Source organism: Sinocyclocheilus rhinocerous, unplaced genomic scaffold, assembly GCF_001515625.1.
Source record: "Sinocyclocheilus rhinocerous isolate Xijiao unplaced genomic scaffold, SAMN03320098_v1.1 scaffold2601, whole genome shotgun sequence".
NCBI classification, from domain to species: domain Eukaryota; kingdom Metazoa; phylum Chordata; class Actinopteri; order Cypriniformes; family Cyprinidae; genus Sinocyclocheilus; species Sinocyclocheilus rhinocerous.
In genome coordinates this window covers 1-10199 of record NW_015631722.1, presented here as the reverse complement: position 1 = coordinate 10199, position 10199 = coordinate 1, and the positions used below count along the sequence as shown (strand labels likewise).

Genomic DNA, 10199 nt, shown 5'->3' with positions numbered 1-10199 from the left:
ACCCTAGCAACCACATAGCAACACCCTAGCAACCACCCCGGGTACCTTAGCAACCGCATAGCAACACCATAGAAACCACATAGAAACACCATAGAATCTATTAATCTACATCTAAAATTTCTAATTTAATATTTCCTATCTATCTATCTATCTATCTATCTATCTATTTTTCTGATAAATTGCATTGTCTTCAAAACCTTAAAACTTTAAAAGTATTTTAAACTTCAAACTAGTTAAAACTGAAAACCTTCAAACTTAAAGCTTTTAAAACGACTTCAAACTTTCTAGCTAGGCTTTTTGAAGCCAACTTAAAGTTTGTCTACTTAAATTTGAGAAAGAAAATTACCAAAAGGAATTGCAAAAATGATGGTTAAAATAATAATGGATGAAATGGACTGCTGAATTACTAGCAGAAAGCAGAAAGTCAGTCCCACTTTAATCTAGAGATATAGATATATATATATTTAATGCTAAGCATGCCAGAGATTCATCAGGAAAAGGATTCTGCATATAGTGTACTGTTATTGCTATGTTTTATTATTATTATGTCTTTCTCTCTTTCTTATTCATTTAATGCTTTTGTCCAGAAAAGTAGCTGTGGTCAAAACTACCGCAGATATCACTGGTCAACATGTGTAGCGGATGTTTGCAAATAAATCCCCAAAACTGTGTGTTAACATTCAGAAAGCATAGAAATGTTGGTTATGAAGTCAGGAGCATTCACATCTGCATCTTTGCTGTAAAAACAGCTCGCAGAGGAGCGTGCTTCTCTTTATGCTTTCTACTTCCTCACAGAGCTTTAAGTCTTCATTATTAATGAATATGTTGCAAGCTTTGGCTATTTGTTAACGAGCTGTTTGTTCAGTTCTGAAGACTGGTGTAAAATGAGATTGTGTTTATTTGTTCGAGCTTCTGTCTGAGAGACACAACGTCTCTGTTGAACCGCTGCAAATAAACAGTCTTGAATCAGATTTTAGTCAGCTGTGGCAGAATCTGGTCTGATTTGTGTTCGTCCTGCTCGTGTGAGAGAATGTTCTCCACAAACGGCCTTATAAACCTGTGCAAATCTCGTGTTTCATCTCATCACGATAATACATTTAATTCTATATAGTTCAGATTAAATCTGGTGAGATTATGTCTATTATTTAAATGTAAATAACGCTGATAATGAGGCTATATGAGTAATGCACAGTTAGGATCAGATGTTTGCTGCACAGTAAGAGCAGCTGCAGGGTTTCTCTGACTGAGCTGCTGCTGCTTCAGAGGACTTTAATTCTGCTCTGCGGCGTGACGTCATAAGCCTGCGCGCGCGCTCCCGCGTCTGATGTGATTCGGCTCAAGAGAGGTCTGTGTGTTTAAGTATTTAAACTGTTTTAACTGATAGAACCCGTTCAGTCAAATATATAGTGTTTAAGCGACGCAAGATTAATGATCTGCTATTGAATGTAACATTGTAATGCTTTATCTAACATTAATAAGCGTTATTTAGTGTGAGTAAACGCGTCCGCACACGAGTAACAGAAGCGGTGCGTCTGAATCAGTTCATCAGAAACACTATACGCTCACTTATAAGTTTTATTTGTATTTTTTTATTGAAAAAATCGATTTATTACAATGAAAGATAGCTTTTAGCAACGATCAAGAACCTGTTACGAGGGATTTAGAATAATAACAAGGTAAAGAAAGCAAGTATCAAGATAAAACAACATAAAATAAGAGTAAAATACAATAATAATTATCAAAAACTAAGGAGCTGATGGAGAGATGTAGTTTTGAGGGTTTATTGTGCTCTCTGTTCACTGTTCTCTTCATCTTAAAGAGAAACGGAGCTTTTTGAGACTCGATTGAATCGGTTGCTTCTCTAATGATTCAGTGACTCGATTGAATCGGTTGCTTCTCTAATGATTCAGTGACTCGATTGAATCGGTTGCTTCTCTAATGATTCAGTAGTGAGCTGAACTAGGGAGCTGATGGAGAGATGTAGTTTAGAGGGTTTATTGTGCTCTCTGTTCACTGTTCTCTTCATCTTAAACAGAGAAACTCCCGCTGAAGCGACTGAGAGCCTCGTGACACACTTATAAAGATGGCGTTTATTAAAGAGGAGACTGAAGACTTCAGGATTGAAGAAGTGTTCAGTCTGAAACAAGAAGACACTGAGGAACAAACAGGTTGGTTTCGTTCTCAAAGCTCAGCTCGCTCGTTTGAAAATGTCCAGCTCTGCAGAAATGAATGGTGTTTGTGAAGTGTCCTCATTAAAGTGGTTTTATTTGACACGGAGCCTCGGGTGGACAGATGTTGAGATCACGTGACCAGACTAATACTAAGTGCACCTGAGGAAGAGCCCACTTCAGTGCTGGACGTCTGTTATTGTGACGTCACCCAGTAAATCAGGAGAACTAACAGAAGGAGCCTAAACAAAACCAGTAGTTTGAGTAACGTTAAACCATATATCTGCTTAACTGAAGAACAAAAACCATTCATTTCTATTCAGGATGCACTGATACCAGAGACTGTACGTGTCACTTGTATAGTTTTGAATGGGGACAAATACAGCGCTCTAAACAGCATTCTATCGAAGGAAGCCACGCCTCCGGAAGAAAAGAGCCAATCGCTATTCAGTAAAGTCAGCGCATCACTGCAGCTGCTGCTAGAACCCCGGTTGCTATAGAAACAGTCAGCACTCTTGAGACGTGCGCTTAGGACCGCGCATGCACTCTAGCCTGAAAAATACGCTTTTTAACGCTAATGAGCGAAAAAATAAATGTTTATTAGATATTTGTTGTCAGAATTCATTGGTGGTTTCAAATATGAAATGTAATTGTAAGCTTGGTGATACTGCGCTCTTGCTCTACTCGTAATCCTATATCGGTCGGATATGTCAAAAACAAGTAAAACAATGCACAGGCTACTAAAGACAGGCTATTTGACGGTAAGGAGAGCGAGAGCGCGCGCGGCCTTCTGCTGCATGATCGCTCACTCAGCACACGCATCATGTGGATTGAAACTAAATCGTAAATATAAAACAAACAAAAATTATAGGAGCATTCGCCGCAAACGTTTATTTTAAACGTTAAGCATACGCAACTTATTTAAAGTGAAACTAGCAGCCTGTGTGAAATGCGCTAGGCTATACGCGTATCTCTCATTCTGCACCAATACAGATGTGTACGAGCGGTGCATGTTTTGCTTGTTGACGTAAATAAATAACAAACAGTTAATTCTGCCGAAATACATAATACACGGAACGGTTTTAATGCTATATTATTGATTATGTTGCTAAGGGTGTTGCTCAGTGATACACAGAACGTTGGGTGAAGCGGTCATAAAACATTCATACTCTAACATTCATAGTGTGTTTATAGAATATTAAAGACACATCCTGGCATCGTGAGACATTTAGATGCAATAAATGAAATATACTTTGTAATGTTTCACTTGATTATACATTTAGTCAGGAATTATAGTTTATAAAAAGTCTAACTAGTAAAATGTGTACAAGTTATGTCACAGTAACACAATAACAACTAATGTAAGTAAGCTAATAATAAAAAGACTTGTGTAAACGATATCCTCTGCTGGATCAAGCCACCGCCTTCTTCTTCTGAGGTAAATTCTGGCTTATTCCTCTCAGCGCGTCTTCTTCTGAGGTAAATTCTGGCTTATTCCTCTCAGCGCGTCGTCTTCTGAGGTAAATTCTGGCTTATTCCTCTCAGCGCGTCTTCTTCTGAGGCAAATTCTGGCTTTTTACATTAAAACTGTAATGTGAGTTTTTTCATAAGATGTTTTCATTTTAAGCAATGTGTGCTTTTTTGATTTCAGTTGTTCTAAATATTCAATAAATAACCATAAATAGTTTGTTAAAATCACAAAGATAAGACATGCACTCTTTCATTAGAAAAATAAAATCCCACCTTGTCAGTCAACAACAACAAAATGAAGTGAATAATAAAAATGATCGTTCAATAATTGTAATCGAGGTAAAATGTTAAATTAATCGAGAGTTTGATTTTAGGTCAAATTGTCCAGCCCTATTAATTCCCTACAGTTGCTTACACAGCAACTTTGTTAAAGCTCAAACCACCAGTTGGTCAGAAATGTAGAATCCAACCTAATCTGACCCATGCTTTATCTAGCCTGAGATCTAGTGTGTACTTAACCCTGGGCGCAGATTTGCCATAACATTAGCCTTCACTTATTCTACTTGAGAAAAGAAGTTCTTCTTGTTTGAAGAATTACGATTCTACAAGTGTCGTGATTTGAAATTACAATGTATTGCTATTTTTGTTTGCTTTTAACACTAAACCATGAGGCAAAGTAGAAGCATGCACAATGTATAAAATTAGTCATATTTACAAAAACAATCACATCTTTCTGATTTTAATTTTAAGTTCAACATAGAGTACAGTGACAAAATGCTCCTCTCTGTAGTTATTTTTCAAGCAAATTATCGCGTTTATGGACATTCAGTGACCTTCCTGAGGTAATGTTACATGAAATTGTTTACAAGCTGTGCGCCCGGACCCCCTAGAGGCATCAAGGTCCACCCACCACAGTCTTACAAAATCCTGTGGGAAACACTGATCAATCCTTTACTTAGACAAGTGAATTTATTGAAGGGTACCAGGAAAGCTAGGCAAATTAATTCATTTAGAATATACTCTCATTCATTATTAATTTTATGCCTAAAATGTTCGTTAATGTTTATCTTGTCACATTGACAGTTATAATCTAAATTACATGAACCACATTGTAAATGATATAGGGTATTTTATATGGCTAAATTAGACAAAAGTTTATTAGTTTGCATCCCTGATTATTTCGGTTTATTTCAGCTGTTAAATATTAAATGCTTAGTTTAGCTACTTAACAGCTTATCTTGCACTTTATAACCATTAACTGAAGCGTCGCACTGGAATTCACACTCCGCTGCCTCAGCAGTTTCTGTCAGCGTAGAAGTCTGTAGGGCTTTAAATTGAAGCCCGAACCTTGTTTTTTTTTTTTTTACAACGAATAGCCAAGCTTTTTTAAAAATATGCTGTATTTCATGATTGTATTCAAAGGTCAGTAAACAAACACATGCAAAGAAACAGATTCATGAAGGCTCACGGCCAGTTCAGCACACAAGACAAAAGTAAAAAACGCCAGTTATGAAAATTTATGAACAACAGGTGCAACGGTCACATGAATTCCGCCAAGTTTTTTAATGGTTGTAATGAAAAGATGACATTTCTTCCACCGTGCAGTTTCCCTAGTAAACCGTAAGAAGTTTTCCTAATTGCTGTATCTCAGTCATTAGGGCCTTAGTTCCAGAACTAAATGTACAGTACTAAAGTACTGCGCGATTTCTGATATCTGTGTTCAGTTATGTGTGTATGCGTGCATCTATGAAAGCATTGTAGCCTACTGCATACAGTTTTAGTTTAGCTACAAGCCAGACCCAAACCCAAGAATATTTCAAGACCTGTTGGACTCAGATCGGGTAGCAGACCTCCAGGTCGGCGGCAGTTTGCCCAATTTAGCATACTGAATTGGCGTCAGGGCCGTCGGCGAGAGTGAGAACTCTTGATTGGAAGTTCAGTTTAGCGAACGAATCAGTGCCCGAGAATTCAAGTGAAAGTGATGAAAACAAGTAAACGAAGGCGGCGCAGACCGGGGGCTGTTCTAATGTTACGTGATCTTACCCAAGTATGCGAATATATTCATAACAACATGAGCGGCTAAAAATGAGTAAAGTTATCAACATAACTGATATTCAAAATTGTAAGCAAGCGCTGCTTTGTTTACGTTTCATATATCTTGTATATCCTTATTTCGGTTTCTCCTTTTTGAATGAATATTCAAAATTGTAAGCAAGCGCTGCTTTGTTTACGTTTCATATTTCTTGTATATTCTTGTTTCGGTTTCTCCTTTTGAATGACAAATACATACTATTGATAGCTGCTGATATAGACAGCTAATTGTTCTCACACAGAATGCACGTGCTAGTTTGCAGTTGGCTGTGGTCTGTATGGTTTGTTCAATCGCAGATTTTTGGTCCAGATGCTGCCGACGCAAGGAGACAACACCGTCGGCTTTTGTGGCCGCTAGTTGTTTTAAGTCGGCTTGGTGTGTCCCGGCCTTAAATGCTTTTATGTTGCTTTTTACATCTTTTGCTTTGTGGCTTTAAACTGTGGTTAACTTGTATTTATCTTTTTTTGCTTTAGACCAGCTGGTGCTGAAAGAGGAGAATCAAGATCCGAATGAAATGGAACAGACAGATCAGAATGAGAAACACCATGATTTCATAACTGGTGAAAAAGCCACACAGTCTAAAACGGCTTCTATACGAAAAAGAGCTCAGAAAACCAAATCTAACAGCTCTTTCACCTGCCATCAGTGTGGAAAGAGCTTTGCTCAACAAAACTTCAAAAGGCACATGAGAATTCACACTGGAGAGAAGCCTTACACCTGCCAACAGTGTGGAAGGAGTTTCACTCAAAAAGCAGCCCTTCAAAATCACATGAGAACTCACTCGGGAGAGAAGCCATTCACCTGCCAACAGTGTGGAAAGAGTTTCACTCTAAAAGCAGCCCTTCAAAATCACATGAGAACTCACTCGGGAGAGAAGCCATTCACCTGCCAACAGTGTGGAAAGAGCTTTGCTCATCAAGTAACCTTTAAAAGGCACATGAGAACTCACTCGGGAGAGAAGCCATTCACCTGCCAACAGTGTGGAAAGAGCTTTGCTCAACAAGTAACCTTTAAAAATCACATGAGAGCTCACTCGGGAGAGAAGCCATGCACCTGCCAACAGTGTGGAAAGAGTTTCCCTTCAAAACAAAACCTTAAAGTCCACATGAGAGTTCACACTGGAGAGAAGCCTTACACCTGCCAACAGTGTGGAAAGAGTTTCCCTTCAAAACAAAACCTTAAAGTCCACATGAGAGTTCACACTGGAGAGAAGCCTTACACCTGCCAACAGTGTGGAAAGAGTTTCCCTTCAAAACAAAACCTTAAAGTCCACATGAGAGTTCACACTGGAGAGAAGCCTTACACCTGCCAACAGTGTGGAAAGAGTTTCCCTTCAAAACAAAACCTTAAAGTCCACATGAGAGTTCACACTGGAGAGAAGCCTTACTCTTGCAAGTATTGTGGGAAGAGTTTCGCAAATGCGTACTCCTGTAACTACCACATGAGAATTCACACTGTTCATTCAACATTCAACAGTAAGTAAAGAAATACATGCAAAGAAACAGATTCATGAAGGCTCACGGCCAGTTCAGCACACAAGACAAAAGTAAAAAACACCAGTTATGAAAGTTTATGAACAACAGGTGCAACGGTCACATAAATTCCGCCAAGTTTTTTAATGGTTGTAATGAAAATTTGACAATTCTTCCACCGTGCAGTTTCGCTAGTAAACTGTAAGTAGTTTTCCTAATTGCTTTATCTCAGTAATTGCTCACTACCAGTTTGTGTGCGCATGCTATTTGCCATGTTGTGACAGATCGCTAGATCAGTTACAAGAGCAAAACAAGTTTCATACCTGCGTGTCTTGAACTGGGCCCTTCACCGGTTACCGTTCAACGAATCCCCGAGATTGGTTTGCAGCGATCGACCCGAAGGACGCGTACTTTAATGTGTCGATCCTTCCGCACCACATACTATTGCTGCGGTTCGCGTTCGAAGGACGACTATATCAGTACGAGGTCCTACCCTCCGGGCTGTCGCTCCTGTTTTTTCACGTAAGTTACGGAGGCAGCCCTTGTTCCCCTGAGAGAAGGGGAACAGGGCGTTCGCATTCTCAACTACCTCGACGTCTGGCTCATACTAGCTCAGTCTCAGGATCAGTTGTGTGCACACAGGGACTTGGTGCTTTCGCACCTCAGCCGGTTGGGCCTTTGGGTCAACTGGGAAAAGAGCAAACTCTCCTTGGCGCAGAGTATCTCTTCTCGGTATGGAGTTGGATTCGGTCGAGTACGCCTCTTGCAAGGACGTGCTCAGTCGGTGTTGAACTGCCTGAATGTGTTCAAGTGCAGGATGGTCCCCTGGAACAGGTTTCCAGGCAAGGCGTGGTTTACACAGATGCCTCCACCACCGGCTGGGGGGCCACGTTCGACGGGCTTGCAGTGTCGGGGGTTTGGACGGGCCCCTAACTGCACTGGCACACCAATTGCCTAGAGCTGCTGGCAGTATGCCTGGCCTTGAGCCGTCTCAAGAGGCGATTACGAGGCAAGCGCGTGCTGTCCGCGCGGACAACAATGCGACCATTGCGTACATCAACCGACAAGGTGGTCTATGCTCCCGTCGCATTGCCAGTTGTTCTACTCTCTGGCTGAGGGAACACTCAGCACGGACGCACTGGCACACAGCTGGCCGCAGGGCCTTCGCAAGTATGTTTCCCCCAGTGAGCCTTCTTGCACAGACACTGCAAGATCAGGGAGAACGAGGAGCAGGTCCCGCTCGTGTCGCCTTACTGGCCCACTCGGACTTTGTTCCCGGAACTGATGCTCCTTGTGACAGCCCCTCGGCAGATTCCTCCGAGGAAGGATCGACTGACTACTGATCTACTGAGACAGGGCACCCTGTGGCACCCGCTTCCAGACCTCTGGAAACTTCATGTCTGGTCCCTGGACGGGACGCAGAGGTTTTAGGTGACTTACCCCAAGAGGTAGTTGACACCATCACTTCGGCAAGAGCACCGTCTACGAGACACGCTTACGCCTTGAAGTGGAACCTGTTCGTCGAATGGTGCTCTTCTCACCGAGAAGACCCCCGGAAATGTCCGATCAGAGTCGTGCTGTCCTTTCTGCAGCAGGGGTTGGAGCGAAGGCTGTCTGCCTCCACCCTTGAAGTCTATGTGGCTACGATTGCTGCCAACCACGACCCCCTCTATACCCTCTTAGGACTTGTCTCTAGTGCTCAGAGCACTACAGCAGGGCCCATTTGAGCCTTTGCAGACAGTCAAGCTGAAGTTTCTATCAATAAAAACTCTGCTCCTGCTTGTATTGAACTCTATCAAGAGGTTAGGGGACCTGCATGCATTTTCAGTCGACGATTCGTGCCTAGAGTTTGGGCCGGCTGACTCCCAGGTAATCCTGAGGCCCCGGCCCGGCTATGTGCCCAAGTTTCCCACTACTCCCTTCAAGGATCAGGTGGTGAGCCTACAAGCGCTGCCCCCGGAGGAGGTAGACCCAGCCCTAGCTTTGCTTTGTCCTGTCCGAGCATTGAGATACTTACGTAGACAGGACGCAAAGCTTCAGGACCTCAGACCAGCATTCAGGTAGCAAACTCACTCTACTAGAAGTGTTACATCCTCCTGGGCGTTGGCTCGTGGCGCCTTGCTGGCAGATATTTGTAGAATTGCGGACTGGGCGACCCCATCAACACCTGTAATCTTCCATATGCTCCTAGACGGTTGTTCATATGTGTAAGTGCTTCCGAAACCTCCTTCGGGAAGGATGGGCTTCCGCAACATTCCGGTTCCAAGTGGAATGGGCACTTTTTCCCAGTGTTATCCAGTCTTACTGAGTGGGTTGTGCCATAGCAGCAGTAACTGGTCTTCTTGTGGTAAGCCCCAGCCTACGCCAAAGAATAAGGGGTGCAGGAGGCTTACACAGGACACTGGAAGGGGCACTTTGGAAGGGATCCCAATTTGTCGTTCATCCGACGTGACGTAGAGAGTGACCGAATGAAAGGGAACGTCTCGGTTACGTATGTAACCCTCATTCCCTGAAGGAGGGAACGGAGACATCACGTCCCGTTGCCACGGCTGCTGTTCCACCGCTGAGCGGCCAGGTCACCGGCTCGGCTCCTCAGTGAAAACCTGAATATGCGCTGCACCTGCTTCCTATTTATACTCACGCTGTGATCAGCGGCAGCTAGACGCAATAATCGCATGCCAATGTGCATTGGCTCGTATAGTTTACTCTCGAAGTGGATTGGTCTCTCTAAACGAGATCCCAATTTGTCGGTCATCCGACATGACGTCGCCGTTCCCTCCTTCAGGGAACGAGGGTTACATATGTAACCGAGACGTTTTAGTCATTGTACAAATAAGTACAAGCTAGAAAGGGAAGGAATAAATAAAGAGAAAGAAAGTTTTTTTCCACCAGCCAGGAATGGTATACAAGAATGTTCTGGAAAGTGATTTTGAGCCTCTCTGTGATGGCGTTGCTCACTAGTGGATCTCTGGAGGGAACTTCTGGAGGAGATTCGTA

The 10199-nt window shown here is 42.4% G+C and overlaps 1 protein-coding gene and 1 long non-coding RNA gene across 3 annotated transcripts in view; one reads left to right on the top strand and one right to left on the bottom strand.

The window, feature by feature from the left end:
- The window catches only part of LOC107741888 (uncharacterized), a 7161-nt gene extending 5536 nt beyond the window's left edge, over positions 1–1625 (bottom strand). The window contains exon 1 of the long non-coding RNA XR_001640248.1: positions 1614–1625. This is a non-coding gene — a long non-coding RNA (uncharacterized LOC107741888). The remainder of the gene's footprint in view (positions 1–1613) is intronic.
- Positions 1234–7517, top strand: LOC107741887 (gastrula zinc finger protein XlCGF7.1-like). Of its 2 annotated transcripts, XM_016554685.1 has the most exons (4): positions 1234–1345; positions 2036–2168; positions 6204–6499; positions 6668–7517. In XM_016554685.1, the coding sequence occupies exons 2-4, from the start codon at positions 2084–2086 to the stop codon at positions 7211–7213; spliced, it is 927 nt and encodes a 308-aa protein (XP_016410171.1). In that variant the 5' UTR covers positions 1234–1345; positions 2036–2083; the 3' UTR covers positions 7214–7517. The 2 variants fall into 2 exon arrangements, with proteins under 2 accessions (XP_016410171.1, XP_016410170.1); XM_016554684.1 differs by having other exon boundaries at positions 1244–1345; positions 6204–7517.
- Positions 7518–10199: the final 2682 nt, after the last annotated feature.

Excerpts from the sequence above, each read along its gene's own strand:
- LOC107741887 (XM_016554684.1), top strand. The coding sequence starts at position 2,084 with ATGGCGTTTATTAAAGAGGAGACTGAAGACTTCAGGATTGAAGAAGTG. Across the intron at positions 2,169-6,203 it reads AGACACTGAGGAACAAACAG|ACCAGCTGGTGCTGAAAGAG; the intron begins GTTGGTTTCGTT and ends TTTTTGCTTTAG.